At 41.2% G+C, this 19,057-nt stretch overlaps 2 protein-coding genes across 5 annotated transcripts in view; one reads left to right on the top strand and one right to left on the bottom strand.

Annotated features, from left to right (window-relative positions):
- Positions 1-6,824, top strand: part of ESYT3 (extended synaptotagmin 3) — a 32,422-nt gene extending 25,598 nt beyond the window's left edge. For both annotated transcript variants that reach the window (XM_080600212.1, XM_080600211.1), the window contains exons 18-23: positions 506-948; positions 2,131-2,220; positions 2,801-2,932; positions 4,425-4,530; positions 5,109-5,158; positions 6,013-6,824. In XM_080600212.1, coding sequence (XP_080456338.1) covers positions 506-948; positions 2,131-2,220; positions 2,801-2,932; positions 4,425-4,530; positions 5,109-5,158; positions 6,013-6,049 — 858 coding nt within the window. In that variant the 3' untranslated portion in view covers positions 6,050-6,824. The remainder of the gene's footprint in view (positions 1-505; positions 949-2,130; positions 2,221-2,800; positions 2,933-4,424; positions 4,531-5,108; positions 5,159-6,012) is intronic.
- Positions 6,825-7,367: 543 nt separating this feature from the next.
- CEP70 (centrosomal protein 70) lies at positions 7,368-19,054 on the bottom strand. Of its 3 annotated transcripts, none has more exons than XM_080600250.1 (16): positions 18,905-19,054; positions 18,319-18,418; positions 18,041-18,164; positions 17,536-17,716; positions 17,046-17,215; positions 15,809-15,868; positions 15,043-15,142; positions 14,562-14,650; positions 13,867-13,941; positions 12,646-12,748; positions 11,820-11,990; positions 11,030-11,176; positions 10,327-10,495; positions 8,895-9,009; positions 7,963-8,042; positions 7,368-7,575 (listed from the first exon to the last, which is right to left on the bottom strand). In XM_080600250.1, exons 2-16 carry the CDS (start codon positions 18,377-18,379, stop codon positions 7,514-7,516), a joined length of 1,707 nt encoding a protein of 568 aa, XP_080456376.1. In that variant the 5' UTR covers positions 18,380-18,418; positions 18,905-19,054; the 3' UTR covers positions 7,368-7,513. The 3 variants fall into 3 exon arrangements, with proteins under 3 accessions (XP_080456376.1, XP_080456375.1, XP_080456377.1); XM_080600249.1 differs by having other exon boundaries at positions 18,913-19,047; XM_080600251.1 differs by lacking the exons at positions 7,368-7,575; positions 7,963-8,042; positions 8,895-9,009 and having other exon boundaries at positions 10,331-10,578; positions 18,913-19,047.
- Positions 19,055-19,057: the final 3 nt, after the last annotated feature.

The following is a 19,057-nucleotide window of genomic DNA, read 5'->3' as shown; positions in this document are numbered from 1 at the left end:
GGAAGTTTCCAATTCTAACCAGGCAAAAGAGATAAAACGTGGGAGAGGAGAAATGCAGCCTTGCTTCACAGATGAGTAGAAGGCAGAAGTGTGACAAGGTCCTTAACTGCAGTTAAAAGTGCACGTTGGAGCTGAGAGCTCTCCCCTGAGGCTTCCTAAAACTTAGTGCAGTGGCATTGCCAAAAGCCTTTTCATGATGTTAAAGAGTGGGGCTGAGAAAATCTAAGCTGGGAAATCAAACCAGCAAGGTTGTGAGAAACACTAATGCTTGGGAATTGTTTTCTCACGGTGTTCTGGATCAGTGTTCAGACACTTAAATATGTACACAGGAGGAAAAGGAAACACAGTGTCATAGCTAGTCCCGTAGGCCTCCTTCATCTCTAATGGCATTTCCTGCTTTTTAAGACCAGTAGTGTTGTGGTGAAATTTCATCCTAGGTGGTAATGCTGGTGTGAACGCCAGTGTTTTGGGAGCAGTGCTCATTTCTCTCTCTCATGGTTTTTAGGCCTTGAATGTTGAGGAACCCGATCCACAGAGTGTCAAGGCTGGTGGCAATGCCTCGAAGCAAGGTCCTGTGCGTGTCACGGAGAAGGGTGGAAACCAGCAGAAGTTTGTCTCGCCACCAAAACCAGAAGTCTCAAAAGTACCTCCTGTGAGCAAAGACGCTGCCGTGCTTGAATCCCTGCCAAAAAAGGACAGCAGTGAAGTCCTGGACACATATGACAGTTCAGCAGTGCCTGTAGCAAGTGAAACTATTGCTGGCCTTAATGAGACGGAGAGCGAGCAAAAGCCCGAGCATCACCTGTCGTCAGCACTGCATACCAGAGCAGTGGTAGTGCCTACGCTGCCGATTGTGGAGGAACTGAGGCTTGCACCCAGCGTTACTTCCCTGGGTTCTCTGCCTTCTTCTTGCTTTGAACTAAGTAGCAGCAATCTGGACCTTCATAAGTAGGTGGTTCTCCCAGCTGAACTGTTCTCCTCTTGAGAAGGTTTCGTTTTTATAGGTTGCTGTTGCATAAGTTGAGTTCGAGTCATTTGGAGTCTTGAGTCTCAAATCACTTTACAAAGAACTGGCCTAAGTCAACCGCAAACAATTACAGGGGTGATGTCTGATCGAATGTAACGTGAATGTGTGTCCTTCTCTGGCTGTCCTAAGGGGTGCTGCATGTGTTGGTCTTGTATTGTTTAAGTGGCTCTCATACAGAATATCCTAGGTCCCATAACACTCATGAGTTTAATACCGAAGGTGCCTTTCAACAGGAGATTGGGAGTCTGCGTTGTCCCACTGCTGTACAAACACAAACTTGTGATAAGCGTATCTGGCTGCTTCAAGTTTTGGATGCCTAAAGTTTTGAGACTCTCATGATGCTGTGAACAAACTTATCCTAGAAAAATTTGCTTGTGTGCGCCCTTCCTGTAGTGTTAAGTATCAGGCTGTGGGTATTCTGCTCTGCAAAGGGGGGGTGGAGGGCTGGGTCTGTCCCTCCAAGGGCACAGACTGGAGCTAGTAGAATTAATGAATAGAAGCAGCAAGGAAGGTCTGTCTCAATTAAGAGAGCATCAGAGTTATCAGCTTAAACATCAAACCCAGGTACAGCTGTTCAATTTAATACTTGTATACTGGCATGTAAGTGAGGTCCTGTTCAGAGCTAGAGAATAAGACATTGTTAGAACATTTTTAAACAATGTCTTGGATTTGAAACCACTTTGGTAAAACGCAGATTGAGATATAAAAAGGGTCCCATTTTACATATACAAGCATCCTTGAAGGAGTTGTGTACAAAGAACGTACAAAACACATGCGGGTCTGTACTTTATTGCTCCACCTACAACAGGCCAATTAGGTGTTTTTTTGGCTATATATGCTTTGGGTCTTGGGGCAGGTACCTGTACAGAAGTCAGGCTGGGCAGTGCTGGCACTAACAAGAGTGTTGTTTCTGGGGTCCAGCTGCTTTCTAGAAAGTAAACCATAAGATGCCAGGAAGAGGAACAGTGCCCTGAAAGTTGCTTCTAGTGAAAAACGCATCAGCAGCTTCTGGAGCTCATGTACTGTTTCGTGCTGCTAGGTCTGTGCATCTGGTCTGTTCAATAGCTGTGTTTAAAAGCTTTTCCTGTGCAACTGTCTTACAGCGGGACTGAAATGCCTCTGGGAGAGATTCAGCTCACAGTGCGTTATGCTTCAATACGGCAGAGTCTCGTCGTGCTGGTGAATGGCTGCAGGTAATGCTGACAATTGCTCGCCTCTCTGTAAAGGGAAGGGCTCCCAGAGCTTGCATCAGGCGTTCAGTAAAGCTGGAGCAGAACCACACAGAGCATAAGCTGCCCAGCCGAGATGCCTGGCTGTAGGCTGACCTCAATCTGCACAGCCTCCCTAAGCCCAGGCAGGTGGAAGCCACCAGCTCTGGTCAGTGTCAGCAGCGGGTCTGTGACAGCGGCCAGCCTCCTGTGCTTGCTGCAGCAGGGATGCTGTAACTTTCATCCAAAACTTCCTCTGAACACCACTGACAACTGACACATGTCCTGGGATGTCTGAAGGAGGCGTTGTGACAAGGATTGATGTCTGTGACTGAATTTGCACGTGTTAATTTAGGAACCCCGTAAGTGGCCACACATTCAGTAGTGAATTTTTTTTTTGAGCTTCACATCCTTAAGGCTTTAATCTCTTTGTTTCAACTCCAAAGATAAATGCTGTTGGCCCATGAATCCAGGAAGGGTGGCTCCGATTTTAAGAGAGACAAGGAATTAAAATATACCTGGGGAGAAGGTGTCTTGCTTGTGAACACTGTATTTCTTTTAACAGAAACTTAGTACCCAATTCCAATCGTGGGGTAGATCCTTATGTCCGAATATACCTGCTTCCAGATAGAAGATGGACGAGCAGGAAGAAGACTTCCGTTAAGAAAAAAACTCTGAACCCCCAATATGATGAAAAGTAAGAAAACATTAATCATGATTGCAGCTGACATAGTTACTATCTCTGTATAAAAAGGAAGGGCTCGCATAAGGTACGCACCTAGTGCACCTGAACATGTGTCTCATGAATATTTGCGGGTCTTCTGAAAAAATGGCACTTTAACTGTGATTTGCAATTCCTTGGGGCTGGCTTTGCTCCATATACAGTATCGTCCCATCCTCCCACCCCCTTCCCTGATCCTAGCAGGTGCAGGCTGCTCTTGCTTCTTTCCTCGCAGGCATTCCCCTAACCATGCCCTGTCACTGCAGAGACAGTGTGCGTGCTGGTGGAAGCAAGTTAAAACGTTGCCACCTCTTTGCCAGTTGCCACATCCACAGCTCTGCCCTGGTAAAGGAATGTGTGCTGTACAAAGCCAGTCACAGTAGAGCTGGTCTGAGAAGCGGTGTTAGTCCAGTATTTAGATAAAGGTACAAATAATTGGTGAAAATACACGAATATTGGGTGAGCCTGGATAATTAACTTTTTGTTTCATTGTTAGGTCCTTTCTGTGCGTGTCTGTAGGTCAGAAATGGAGAAAAAAACTTTAAAATGTTTCCTATTAGCACTCCAAACACTAGTCACTCCAGCTGTGGGGTTTGCTTCAGCCTATCCTCGTGAGCTCCCCTGGCAGGTACTCCTCTTAGTGCCAGCGCAGCTGTTGGGAGCAGCATCCTTCTCATCCCCCGTTGGCATGTCCTGCACATCCTCAATTACCTATAATAGGTTGAGCAAGACTTAGCTCCAAAACACATTACCTGTTTTACGACTCTGACTTAAGGAAAAACTATTCGGGTGGGCAGAACCTAAATGATTTCGCATGGACAAAATTGACCTGACATTTGCTGGTGTGTGCCAGAGCCGTGAGTCAGCGCCATTAAGAATTTAATTGCCACAGGTTTCTTTCTTTGTCTTCTCTTAATGTGGTATAAGCCTACTTTGTAAACTTGGGGGGGGTGGCTCAGCTATTTCCTCTGAGTAATAAAGGTTGCATGGAAAATATGCTGATCTTCTATGAAGGGGAAAACCGATTGGAAATGGCATTTCATTATGGATGCACGTTTTCCTTCATCCCGCTGGCACGGTGAACAGTCTGACCAGCAGAGTGTCAGTCTTTTGTAAGGCTTGGAAGAAATATATATGTGTGTGTGTATATATATATATTTTAAAATATTACTAAAACTAACTATAGAATTACCTTTTCTGTTCCGTGGAGAGTAACCCGTGTTCGCATGTGGATTGTAGTCAGCCCTCCAAAATTGTGCTAAAATATGCTGTGGTTGGGCAACAACGTTCTCAAGGCTTACAATTGGGCTGTAATGCCTTCTCAAACTGTGGGTGTGATTCGCTTCCTGTAAAGGTCATTGTCTGAAGCTACGGTCCTTCTCTGTTGGAATTGCTGTATTTTGGCCACTGATGCTTACAGGATTTCAAGTTTTGACTTAAAACATTTCTTTCCAAATTTTTCTTTTAGGTTTGAATTTTTTGAATCTTTGGAAGATGTCAAGAAAAGGACGCTAGACGTTGCAGTGAAAAACAGCAGGCCATTCATTTCACAAGAAAAAAAGGAGCTGGGGAAGGTAAGATTAAACCAGTGGCATGACTTGTTTAAGAGCTGAAGAGTTTGAGACATTCCTGTAATCCTGAACTGCAGAACTAGCAACCTGGAAACAACTTCCTGCCAAATTTTTCTCTGATATCAGGCCATACCCCTGTGGAAGCTGACGTGGTTTCATGTGATTGATCTGCCACCCTGCTTCCTTTGGGAGTGCTCCTGAAATAAAAATGCGTTTCCTGGGATCCCCTGCTGCCTGCCTGGGGAATAGCTCCAGTAGTTCAAACATGAAGCTGAGAAAGACGAGATTAAAACAGAGAACTTGCCGACAATACTTGAAGTTTTCTGTGAACAGCTTTGCTTCTGTGAACAGTAAACGTGAATCCTGTCTTCAGTGATAGATACATTTCAAAAAATGCTATTAAGAAACTGAGCTTTAGAGATGAGGCTGGCTGATGCCTGTGTCTCAGGAATGCAGGAAGCTCGTCTGCCTTGAGCCTGGGCTGCAGACCTAGACCTTTAAAGTGGAACTGACTTGGAGTGCTAGATTAGCTAACCAACTTGTATTAAATATATAAATTTAAAAAAAAATGTTTTTTAAAGGTGCGGATTGACTTGTCGCAGGAGGACTTAATCAAAGGGTTTGCACAATGGTAAGTTTGTTTCAACTTCACACTTTACACCCTGGCTAATGGCTTTGCTCAGAGTTGGTGTGGTGGTGTTGGGGTGGTGGTAGAAGGGCTGCGCGTTTTGGTGAGCAACAATCGTAGCTTACCTGCAAATGCAGGACTAACTTGAACTAATCTGATAGTTTTATCTAAAGTTTATGTTAATCTGGTTAGCAGTGTGATCCCTACCCTGTGAAACGGTTTTAATAAGAGGCCTATATGTCAATTATTCTCAGTCTTCAGCATATTTTAAATTACATAAAAGCCACTGGGATACATAAAAATTATGTTTATTAAAGTAAACCTGCAACAAATAACTTGGATAAGGATCCTAACTAAATTAACACTCTGATCAGCAATATATATGTATGATAAAATGTTAATTACAAAGCACTTATATAAACTGTTTTAATAAGCCACTTACAGTTCTGCTTGTATGGTCATTGTGGTTCAGACGTCAACCTTAAGTATTGGTCTGAGGCAAAGATTGAGAACCAGTGCTTCTTCCTTCTAAGTCTCTAGTTAGTACCAGTCGCACTTCCTCCTTTATCCGTCACTGAAGGAGACCAAGGAATGTGGTGTGTGTAGTCTAGTAGCTTGCCACTGGTGTGGGCAGCAGCATAGGAAAACCAAGTTCCCCATGCCCAGCTCGTGTGCGTCTCACGGAAGCATATGGCAATAGGAGAAGACTGACTCATCCAGCGTTCCCAGTAAAGAGCTGAAGTTTGAGGCCATCTCTGAAGCCTCCTTCACCACGCTGCCTGTGAAGTGCAAGCAATAAAGCATTGCCACTTAAAAAGTCAAAGCCTTAAACTGCTTGCTTATTGTATGTTTTGCAGGTATGAGCTGACAAGAAGTAGACGCAAGAAAAACTGATTTCTTCTCATGTACATAAGTTACTAATTTTTAAAATTTATATTGACTGTATATATCTATTTTGTAGTTAAAGTGTTTTAAAACAGTCACTGCAAACTTGAAGCCAGCTGCTGCTTAGGACATGTAAATTTAATGATCCTACTCAGAGACTAGTTCTTCGTGATGTAAAAAAAAAAAAGTGGAAATTACTTCTCTCTAAATAACAAATCACTTATATTTGCTGTTTCTGGTATATTTCCCCCAAAGAACTGGTAAATATGAATATGCTCTTAAGGAAGCATACCTAGAGAAGATTGCCAGCTAGCTTCATTTCCACAAGAGCCTATTCATGTTGTTTTAACAATATCTGAAAGCATTATACTTTTAAAAGAATAATTTTTTAAACAGCATCCTTCATCTGACCCATTCAAATAAACTGTTTAAGACTAATAAGAAGTTGTTTTTGAGAAACTAAAAAATTGATATTCCACTTTTGAAAAGTATCTTATGCAAAACCGCAGCCACAACCTGCTATGAGCTTCCAGAAGCAGGGAGATTAGTTTACCAAGGTATCATTAAGGTTTTAGTTTGTGATGCCTTAACACGTTTTGTTCTTTGTTATATCTCTCTTACATTTCAACATCTCATAAGCCTTGATAGTAAAGCATTCTGCCTGAGGACCAGCAGAGTTTTGTAAAACTAAGCTTTATTAATATTGGAGCAAAATATACCAAAATATTTTTTGAAGCTTTGTGTATTTGTTTGTTTACAATAAACTTTGAAATGTCTTGCTTAAGGAAGTTGAACTATGCCCTTCTGTAGAATATGAACATGGTAACTTCAACTGCATGCTAGGCAAAAAAAAAACATAAGTCACCACCTGAAGTAGGTTTAAAATATTTTCAGCCTAGATCACATGAGTTCAGCCTGTCTCAATCCATAACCAGAAACAACACTGGCAGAACAGCTGTTTGCAGCACAAAGCAGGAAGCCTGAAATCATGTAAGTACTTGAAAAGAGGATAGTCACTAACTCAAATCCCAAACTTACCTGAAGAGGTAAGCAGTATTTTTAAAATAAGCTCTCCAGCCAACCAAGGTAATGATGGAAGTGTCGCTGTTAAGGCAGTTAGAGCATCTGTACCTCATACTTACCCTTTTGAGTGCAGCTGGTACAGTCAGTGATTTTGTTTGTTTTCTGGTTTTGTGCTGGGTTCAGTTTCCTCGATCAGTACAGTGTCTGTTGGTTCTCCCTCTGAGACTGAGCAGACCAGTTGTTTGCCATTATTTAAATTTTTCTTAAATTGACCATGAGACAAGAATTCAGAGAAATGAAGGAATGCAGTGGCAAAGCCAAGTTTTTATTTATGTCAAAAAGTGTGAAACTTCATTAGGATAACAGAGATTAGAGGTAGCTGTAAGGGTATTCATCAACAGGCCGCTTCACGGGTTACATAAGTCTTCCTAGAATAGACCAGACTAACTCTTAACTAGCTGCCAATTTCAAGTTTTGTACAGTAGGTAAAATATCATCCAGGTTACTGATCTCTGGAACAGAAGGAAAAGCAAAATGGTAAGACATGTACATAGAACACCTTCAAGTACAGCCAAAACTCTAGCTTAAATGTTAGAAATAAAGCTAGTGAGCAAAAAGTACTGCAGAGAATAAACTCCTCAACCCTTTTAATGTTTTTAGATAAAAATTAGTTTATGAGTAATGCAATTGAATGTAAATCAGCCCCCTTTTCAATGAAAACAAACCTATGTCGGTCACTTTCTCAGGAAAGAGTGAGAGTGAGGCAAAAGTTAGCACCTTTTGTCATACTTTGTGTTTTGCTGCACACCGGGAGTAAACAAAATAGGTGTTAGCTATTTAAAGTCTTAGGAGGAAGCTTTGGCATGAAAATAATTACAGCTTTTGCAAATATTACTCACCTAGAAGACGGAGCAAATCTTGAATGAGAGCTTGAAATGGTGGAAAGAAGCACTCGTGTTCTTCTAGCTTATTGATTATACTGAAATTTGTGAATAAGAATATCAGATCGAAGATGTAAGACCACGTTAAGCTCACTTTGTTGGCTGCTTTGTCATACTGTGTCGTTGCTTTCTGACAACACTGCTACTTAGTAGGATATAAATGCATCTACACCAAAAACGCATTCTCAAGTTCTGAAACCTGCAGCCAGTAACTGTTAATTGTCAAAAGATTCTCTCTAATTTCACTATTTCTGCCCTGTATACATCCTTCCTTTCCTCCTGACATAGCGCCATGTAATTTTTGGATGGGAACAGTAGCCCATGTATGCTAAATATACTGCTTGGGGGTGGCTGATGTAACTGCTTCAGAGGTGGAGGCAAGGAATATTTTACAAGCAGCTCACCTCTAGTTCGAATTGTGAGAAGCACAGAGAGGCTGAGGGAGTTAGTACTGTCACATTATTAACTGTGTCAAATTTACTGCTGCAATTAATCTTTTTGAACATTTGTATAGCACGTGCTCAATGCAAGCTCTCACAATTTGCTTCCACGTCTATGTTCTCAGCTGCTGGAGACGCGAATAAGATTTGTCCAGTTCCCAAAATACTGGTAGGAAGTTTGAGGCATACACTCTCTCAGCAACCAATACACGTCAGCATTACACCTGAAGCCTTGCAACACTTTCAGCTCCCCACCAACATGCAGTAGTTGCTGTGTCTCCTCATGAAACACAGTTCCATGTAGGATAGTAGTAATTGAGTCCTTAACCGTCACAGCTCACTGATTTTGAGGCAAGTGATTAAAGTCAAGTCACTTTCAGTATCAGACTTAGACAGGTCTCTCAATTAGCAAGTTTGAAGAATTGTCACAGATGGAACAGCCCTAAATACCTGTGAATGTCTTGGGTCCCCAGAAGCTGCTGTACCTGCTCAGTCACATTCTCGTTAATGATGTCACACAGTTTCCCAACAGTATCCACTACCACAGTGGGTGGAACTGAACTATCTGGAAAACAAATATTCACGTTTCTGGTAACAGTAAAAACAGGAAAATAAGCCATAATTCAGCTCTTAAAAGTACCCAGATTTTATTCAGCTTTCACGCATCTTGGTGTACGAGTTTCATCATTCACAGAAAGCAAAGTGCCTATGTTCAGAAATAAACTAATGTTACTGGGATGAGGGAATCTCTCATTAATCCTTTAGTAGCTAAACACTTGTCAGAGCTGTACAACTGAAAATACACAATTGAAATAGTCCTAAAGTCTTCCCTACACTGTCAGTGGAAAGCAGCCAACTGAAATTATATAGAGAGAAGTTATACATTGGGCTCCTGTAACACGACAGAAGTGCATTGTAGGGGGCTAGGCCAACCAGGAACCTGCTCGTTCACACTTTGTGAATAGCCAGAACTTGTTTGGGTATTGTTTTTACCTGCCTTGACTACTCTGATGACAGGTAACAGGCTCCTTGTCCTCTCAGTTTCAGAACTATTTGTGGAGGAGTTATCTGCTGAGCTCCATTGCTTTTTGACTTCTAGGGAGACGAGAAGCCTCCTCAGCTCCTGTGCTGGTGGCAGGCAGGAAGCCTGCTGCTCTCTTTGACTGAAGCTCTGAAGACCTTAGTCCAGGAGCCTTGCCCTCTGGCTGTACACCCTGCAGCACAGCCAAGTCTTTAAACCCATGAGCTCAGGGAAAATTAACAGCTGCTGCTCTACAGAAGTACAAAACCAGAAGAGAATGGGCACCTGGAGGTAACTACTGCAGGCTTCTGAGTACTGGCACTTAGTTCCTAACATTCAACAACACAAGTGGTTTTTTTAAAAAACAAAAACAAACAAACAAACAAACTTTAGGAGCATTAGAGGTAAGTTCCTGAGAACTGGACATACTTACCCTTGAATGAGTTACTGAGGAGAAATATATAGCAAAGGTTATATAGATAACAGCTGTTCCAAAATAATTAAAAAAAAACACAACACCATTCTTAACTTATTATTCAAGCAGAGAGTGGAAGATAATCAAGGAGAATTATTAAGTGAGTGCACATGAAACAGAACTATGGGGAAAAAAAAAGACATTTCAATTTCATGTTACTCCCTTCTCCTGCCTCTCTGGTATTTCTCAGTAGCTCCTAAAGGCTTACAAGTTTTTGCCAACTCCCAATTAACTGACAGGCTGTTTTTATGTTTCAGTGAAGAATATGCCTAGTTTTCTCATTACTCAGCAGCTCAACATATCCCTCTGTACAGAGCTGGCCTTTCACATATCTTCTTTTTCCCTTTGGAAATAGCCTGAACAAAAGCCAGGCGGTAAGCCTTTACCTAGTTCCAGGAGCTCGTGGAGATTTCTCATAGCGTTGGTCAGTTCCCCCAGTTTTGTGTAAACCTCATTCATTCGTGGATAAATGCCATTCAGAGAATTCACATCAAACAACTTCTGGAAGTGAGAGATTATTGCATACAGTGCTGGTAAGGATGGCGTCTGGCTGTTCTGTAGTAAGCAGAAAGAGTAAGTTGTCGGTGCTGTTGCTTAGCAAGGATTCTTCTAAACCAACAAACATTCTTAGTAGTAGTCTGTGAAGAAAAGCAGGTGTTAACTTCCCTTATTAAGCCAAGGCATTTCAAATACTCTTAAATCTGAAGAGTTATATTGAAGAGGGTTTTCAGACACAGATATCCGGCAAACCAAAAATATTCCTTTAAAAAAAAAAAACACTTTGGAAAGTCTTCTGTTGCTTATTATGTCTGTTTATGTATTCTCAATGCTAACTGAGAGAAACAGACATAACAGGATAACACCCAAGACTACAGGGCAATGCAAATTCATTGGCCATATGACTTTGATTAAAGCAGTCTTCCCCAGGGTGAATTTATCCATTACGTTAAAATAGTCTCTGACTATTGAACATCTGCATGCAGCTATTTCTTAAACTCCACAGGGCTTTGAGATGCACAGGTCTAATCAACATGCGAAGAATGCATTTAAGTACGTAATTTTTGTTTATAGGACTCTGGTAAGAATTACCTTTTCCTTGTTTTCTATTTCTTCCAAAACTGTATCTACTATGAACTGAAGGTCTTGAACTCGTATGGATTCTCTGTTTTCCTGTGGATCTGTGGTGTGCCAGGGCACCAGTTCCAGAGTCAGTTTTCTCAACGACCTGTGTAAATCCTTTTAAAAGGGAGGAAGGACAGCTTATTATAGTAACTGCCTAGGGTTGCTTTTACTACAGGAAGGGGCTGATCCTCTGTTTCTCATACACAGAAGTATTTCAGTTTTAGAAACAGCAAGGTCTTAGTTTTCATGGAATTTAAGCAGAGTTCCTTGTTTACATTCTTTGAATTAAAACAAACACTGATATTCTGAAAGTGAAAATACTTCATATATTACTGCTTCAATGAAATAAGAAGTGTTGGTCACAGAAAGCTTGGTTTTAAACAAGATTACTTCAATTGTATTTAAATCAAAAAGTTACTGTTCTGGTAAGGCAAAAGGGAGAGAGAGAGAGGATGCGTCATCATTTATGTGCCAAATACAGAAACTCTAAAGCCTACATGTGGTCCTAGGGACTCAGCCAGTGAACAAAAACATTTACGTGACATACACAGCAGAATACATCTGGCCTGCACGTTTTTCACTTTACTATGTTTTACAATAGTGTGTATTTTTAAAACTTTCTGCTGTCCATTTAATACCAAGTCAGACAACAACAAAGGCTACGCACACACACAAAAGAGCCACATATAGGGAAGCACTGAGGGGGTCATCAGCAGATTAAAAGCAGCATATAAAGCCAAGCGTGATAGTGCCTTACCTTTAGGGCCATTAGCTGATCTGCCCACATTTCTATAGTGAGCGGAAGGTGCTCAAATCCACATTCCTGTCCGTTCTCTTTGACATAATTTTGCACTGGCCCTTTACTGCGCCTATATATTAACGGAGGAGCTCTTGGACTTCTTATAATAGAATCAATATTGGACAACACCTTCAATACAAAAAAAAAAGTTATTGCTCAAATACAACATTTTATAACCAAATCTCTCACCATTAGAATCATGATCATCTAAACATTAAATCATAAACATCTCCAAAAAGTTACTATCGATGAATTTTATAGATGTATTCAATATACAATAGTGTCAAAGGTTTTAAAATGTGCTAGCTAGAAGATAGATGAAAGTAATGCAAATAAGATTTCCCATTGAGAGATATTTAATGTTTATCTCCTTGCAACATTCTTACTTCCAGTTTACATTTTGCTAAGTTTGACTGTATTGGCTCCTTCTTTATTCAAGGAGAAATAAAAGCTACCATCTCCTCAGGCATTTTTAGAACCATAACATAAGGATGTGATTTACACATGAGCTTGATCAGATACCCTTTCCTAAAAAGGCTTTGGACTAAATCATTGATTTGGTGTTTACCAAGCTAGTCTCTGCTTTTTTGCTGTATTCTCAGGTAGTTGACACTAAGCCCACATTAACCGCCACAAGCAGAACATTACACGTTATGTACAGGGCTTTACGTAAACTCTTTCATTGGAAATAGCAAGCTTCAGTTTACATAGTTAAACAAAACTAATTTATTATATTTCATTATGAAAGTGCTAGATACACACAGTACAGATGAAATTTGCATACCTGTAAGTACTGCTGGCTAACTGCCTGCAGCTGCTCTGCTCCTGCAATACTCTCAGGTTCTTTCTTTTCTTCTGTTCCTTCCCTGATACCACTCCCTGAAGACCTACACGCCAAATGCATACAGCAGGTTACACACGTAGCCTTAGCAGGAGATAACAACATTCACCTGGATTAAAGAACCAGGAATGTAGCACATATACTTACACCTAAAAAGTGAAGTCCCCATTTTATAATGCCTGTCAATACCATTCCATCAAACTGAACTAGCTTAAGAATATAATAGCTAATGTAAATGTCAGAAATTTATCTCAAGTCTCCAGGCTGATGTTATACCAGACCGCATGCTAACGTAGAGGGGCCAATACTAGATGTGCAGTTGTTACTAGAAGTTCGACAGTGGCTTTAGAGCTGAAACCCAGAATTTTACTCAAAATAGTCAAATTGTATGTCCAGTTATCTACTGCTGCATGAACATCTTTCTTGCCTTACTATATATAACTTACTACCCTTCTTGTCAATTCTAAGGTGACTTTCAGCCTAAAACTGCTGTCTAAATCATACCCAATGCATGAGAGAAAGGATCATTTAAACATACACAATGTAAAACGAAGAACCAAACATTTTTAAAGTAATGTCTTTTTCAGATTATGTACTGTGCTACAAAATATGTAGCATTCAGTATACACGTGCACAAATGATTAAGTGGAATTCCAGATCAAGACACTTTGTCAACACTAGATGTCTAAAACCTTTAGTGTATTTTCTTAGCAACATTCAAGAAAAAGAGAAAAAAATCTAAGTAAATTTCTAAGGGCAATATGGACATAACCTCACGTAGCTGCAACGGTTTGCCAACTCTCATAATACTCTCTCATTCACAGTGCACAGCACAACCAGTAACTTGCTTTGGAGCTCACAGAAGCAGCAAACACCACCGTTTGGTCCTGCCCATATTGCCTACGGGAGCGCTCAAATCCCAAAAGACAAAACGAAATTACAAGGACACACTGCTGTGCCCCCACTTGGGCACCACGCCATCACTTCCTGAATCCGCAGGGTGTCTCCGGAGATGCACAAGCGTTTGCTGCCCATAAACCTGACTCTAGGGAACGGTGATAAGGTACACGCTTTACAAGCTGTCTTCTACATTACTGATTGCAGAGCATCTTTGCCTTTAGAAATTCAGAGGATTCATGGAAGTTGCTGAAGAAAAACGCTTACTGGATAGTTTTCTTTAAAATTTTCTCTAGTTTCTTCACTCGGTGCTTGTAAAGTTTTAATTCCTGTGCAGTAGGTCTGTTGAAAAGAAAAAGGTCCATATTATTTATATGTCTTGCAGTTGAAGGCATCCATAAAACTCAGCCAAGCGAAAAAGCAAGAAAGCTCTGCCAGTGCCGTATCATTCTGGAAAGGAAACTTTACAATATTTCTGTGTGGCACTAACTGTAATGCAGGTAGAGTGCACCACCAAAAACCACTTCTGCTGGCTCAGGCTTTCTTACTAAGGCGGTCTGCGTCTCTACGTTGACCAGCAGGTTTTAAAGTGGAAATCAGGCTTAGCAGTAATGCTATTAGTGGAAAGACTACGTTTTTGTGAGCGTTCTGGGTCAGCCAGCTCACGAACCCAGGCTGTACTCGCACACATTTTTACTGCTTTTGCTAAATAAAGTGCAAATATCAATGCAACTGTCCAACACAATGCACTGCACAATAATAGCTGTTATTATTAACAGCGTAGGGAGGGCAAGTTGATTGTTGTCGCCCTATCAGAATATGAATTCTTTTACAAATTGCTTTTAAAGTCAGATTTCACACTATGCTATGCTTTTACAATTGCTGGTGCTTTCAATTTCTGTCTTTGTAAAGCAAAGTCTACTGAAGTGCCTTTACAAAGGATGGTATTTATCCTTTCTCACCTTGTTTCCAAATCTTTCTTGAGATTTATGTTTTCAAGCAAAAGCTGTTCATTCCTGGCTTTTGTTTCAACGAGCTGATTCTGGAAAGACTGCAACATAGACTGCATTATTTATTTCACTCATTCCATAATAACAAGCTCGAGCACTTTAACGTATGTATGTGTTAAGAGAGGTTCCCATCTGCCTTACATAGCAAGGCAGCACGGATGAGGAAATAGCCAACTAAGATCAAGAGCCTGCTGGAGGAGACCACAGGTGGAGAACCTGTGATTAAAGAGGTCTTTGCAGCGCTCAGCAAAGACTCACAATATAGCACTGAATCTTTGCATAAACAGATTAAGACAGTGAACCCTGCCCAGAGAGTTTACAAACCACGAAGACAAGAACAAGCAGATAGAAATCAAAGACATCTATTTCTGTGTAGATCTTCAGGGGTTACCATTTAGAGATCTGCATGGACTTATTCTTAGCAGTTCCATACCGTCAGCAGTGCTCTATAATTAGGAGTAGCATCCAGATTTAAAAACTCTTCTTTGCTTTTTACTTCTCTCTGTACATGATCTTCATCTTTTTTATATTGCCTATTAGGAAGAATAAACTCTCTCAGTTTATTGCAATTCAATTACCTCAACACTCTAAGTTGGTTTAGTTAGCAGTTACATATGATAATGTTTCCATAAATTGAAAAATAATCAGAATAGAAATTTTGCCCTAAGAGCCACTGCTCTCCTCTCTTACTCTGTGAAGCTGTTTCATCTACTAATTGAGTACACTTACTCCTCGAGAGAAATTCCAGTACAATCCCATTTCAGCTTTCAAGATGATAATCTCAAATTACAGGAATGTCTCTCAGGTATCTGCTGGTTGCTCTGTATCATGTAGGCACCATGATGGAGCTAAGAAGCTGGAACCTTTTTTTTTTCTTCCAGTTGAGGGAGCACAGCTAATGCAGTAGTTCTTCCCGTAAACCAGTGCAAGAAGGGAAGAGGAAACCCAACCAAAGGCTTACAGCTCAAGTGGCTAAATACACCACGTTCCTAGCTGCACTGGCCTCCTGACCTAGCAGCTGCTTAGACTAACTGACAGTTATTCCCAGGATGAATCCAAACTTCCAAGACCATTAGAGTCCCTTGCTGTTTCTTACATGCTAGCAACATCTGGGACACAGAACATTTACAAGTTTTAAGAGCAGTAAGCAGAAAGAAAACTTTGAGCAGTTGGACCACAAGGCATTACAGGAGACCTACCTTAGCTCCTTTTTCATTTGATTAATTTGAGATTCATAGTAATCAATTAGACAAAGAAACCTGGAAAAAAAGGAAAAAACGTTATCATGGTTTTCAGATCTTCTAAAAAAGAAAAATAAATCGTGTCTTAAAGATAGTGTAACCAACCCACAGGAAGAGGACAGCTTGCACAACTGCACTGTGTTTCAGAAGTGACTGCATCAAACAGTAGGTTCTCCCTCATATCAAAGAGTCAGTTTTCCAAAAAAAAGAAACGTAGAGACATTAACCCTATATTAGACTCAAAGTATTAAAATTTCTCAAGACAAGGCAAAAGCTAAATCCTTCTGACAGCTTCCTCACCTTGTGCCTATGTGTACCCAGCATGCTTAACAGCACGGCACACTCCTCAGTTCTAGGGCTGCAGTGACCAGAACGTGGGGTCCCACATAACCCAAGAAACCATCTCCAAAGAAACTTCAAGTGATTTCTAGAGCTTCACTTTCTAAGGAGTGGTTGCAAGAAAATAAAGCCACAGAAAACTGGACAGCTGAGCCATTCCTCTTGAGCCACTCTGTGATTTTCTGTTTTGAAGATACAGGTGAGAGGGAACCAAATTCAGTGAACCTTTTTCTGATTTAGTGAGGGCACAGCAAGAAAAAGTCAGAGGCGCACACACAATCCCTTTGAAATTCTTCCTAGGTTAACGTTACTAGCCAGACCCGGATGACCCAGCCACACCAGCACAACTAAGTGACAGAAAAATGAGGTCTAAAAACTATCTAATCTCTGATTATAGTAGAGATATAGAAATTCTATTCAATGAGACATATGCTTAGAATATTTTCAGAACTTGCACAAAAGTACCTGGGAATCCTTACAGCATGCCTGCAGTTAGCAGTTACAAGGACTGCTTTCCCAGACTGTTTCTTAAATTTACATTTTAAGACGTTAAATCCCAGAATGAAATCACCCTAGCAGATGCTGAATTTCCAGAGTCAATCATTCTTCTCTCTTTGCTGACACCTAGCGTATGCAGTGGCTGAGAATTTTTACTTTTTGCCATGGATTTATCCAGCTCACATTTATCATGCAACAACAAATTATTGCATTAATGTACCTTTATAAGGCTTCGTATTTCAGCTTGCACTCCTAAAGTATCCAACTTTCTTCATATAAGTATCAAGAACAGTTATTCTAAAATATGTTTCTTCATTTAATGCTACAGATCATTTGCCAATACAAGAAAATTTCTTACTGCTGATCTAGAAGCGACTTGGGAGCTCTTTTGCAAAACCGGCAAAACATTTTGGTTTGAGTGGCAACACGCTGCTGCTCCTCCATCCCAGCTTTGCATAGCTCCTTCTGCAAACGGGCAATAATTTCTTCCTGTTCTTGCAGCTTTTCTTGTTGCTGTTGATATTTTGACTGTGAAGAGATTAGAGGAGCATTCTGAAATTATTCTAATTTGCACACTGGAGATGGTGCTCTACTAGCCCAAGTAGCACTTGGTCCTAAGGAAGCTTAGTACTTGCTTTTTAGACATACTGAAGAGGCAGTGGAAAAAGGGTTCATATTTTTTTTCCAATTTATTATAAGAAAATGCTTCATGAAATGTAAAATCTTACCAATAAACAATGTACTAACTCTGACACAAGACTCATGTTTATCTTGACCTATGTAAATATTTCTAGTGTTTTCAAAAGAAGTCAGAAGTTTGAGTCCTCAGACAGCACTATGTGAATTACCTGTGAGACCTGCTGATCTTTTTGAAGTTCTTTGACTTGATTCTGTTGCTGGCAAACTTTAGCTATCGTCTCATCTTCCAGCTGACAAATTTTTGATTTAATGTTTTTCACCACGTTTTCCAACTCATTAGCCCGTTGTTCTTGTCGAGATGCCCGACCTCGTTCCTGTCGTATCTCATCTCTAAAAAGATAAATCCTTGATTTAAATTAAACTCATTTCACTAAATACAGTGAAGGATGCGCAGGACCGACAAACGTTATCTGATGACGCCCAGTAATAGCCTACGGCAACAGATACAGTAAATATGCTGCTGTGGGACAAAGCAGCAGATTAAATAACACAAAAAACTCAAGCAGATCTAGGCCAACATTGCTGCGTGCTGGACAAAAATCTCAGGGAAAAGGTCTCAGGGCTCGGGTGTGACGAGCTCCACCTGGCAGAGCATGGGCTCTGGCAGCGCTTTTGCTCCACATTAGCGAGTAAATTCCTTCCGCCGCATCTCACCTAAGATTACGATTAGCCTCCATGAGGCCTTGCATCATCCTCTGGTGTCGGTCGGTGTCTTCCACCAACGTTGTTAATGCAAGCCTTATTCCCAGAGAAGACTGAGTATCTATGACAATCATATCTGGAAAAATACAGAATAAGCAAAGTCTTAGCAAAAGGCTTTTAATAATTGAAGAAGACTGTATCACCGCTACCATCTGGAAGTGATGGCTTTAGAAATACCTTATGAATTCTAGCTTAGTATATAAGAACTTGTAAAACTGGCATTTCCTTACCTGATATGTTTCTGCTGTTTTGGGGGGCAGCAAGACTCACTGGTCTCAACCCATGCCGCATTAATAGCTTGTTTAAGTTTTCCCACTCGGCTTTCTCCTGCTACAGTTGAGAGAAGAGGCAAAAACCTGAATTCTGAAGGTAAGTTCATGGCCTCCTATTCCTCTAGTTGTGCATACAGCGAAAGATACCCAATGCCCCCAAATAAAAACCAAAACCAACACAACAACAAAAGCACAAGAAGAAACGGACACACAGTCACACCAAGCCACGAAAGCCACAGTTGCTCCAGGTGGACTTGCAACGCTTTCCAACAGGATCCGTAAAAAATACTGACGAAATAAAAGTACTAAACTGCACACAGACGACCCAGGTTATTTTAATCACTGTTATAAGAGAAAAACACAAGATCAGGCCCTAAGCTCGGGCTCTCCCCTGGCTGCAGCGCCTCGGGCCAGCCCTGCCTCACCCCCTACCTCCCGGCCGGGCACGGCTTCTCGGGAGCCGTGCACCCGTTTTGCTTTGTGTTTTATTTTTAATTTTTTTTTTGGTTTTCACCGCCCGGCAGCCGGGACAGCCCGCGCTCACCCCGGTACCTCAGCCATGGCGAGGAGCGGCCGTTCCGGGTGCAGGGACCGGGGCCACGGCGGAGAGAAAGGGAAGAGAAGGAAGGGGTCGGGCAGCTGTGAAGGATGGCGCCGAGATGGAGGGCGGGCTCCGGAGGCTCCTGAGGCGATGGGG

The sequence above is a fragment of the Anser brachyrhynchus genome (assembly GCF_964034855.1).
Source record: "Anser brachyrhynchus genome assembly, chromosome: 7".
Classification (NCBI taxonomy): Eukaryota; Metazoa; Chordata; class Aves; order Anseriformes; family Anatidae; genus Anser; species Anser brachyrhynchus.
This window is presented reverse-complemented; position numbering and strand designations above follow the sequence as displayed.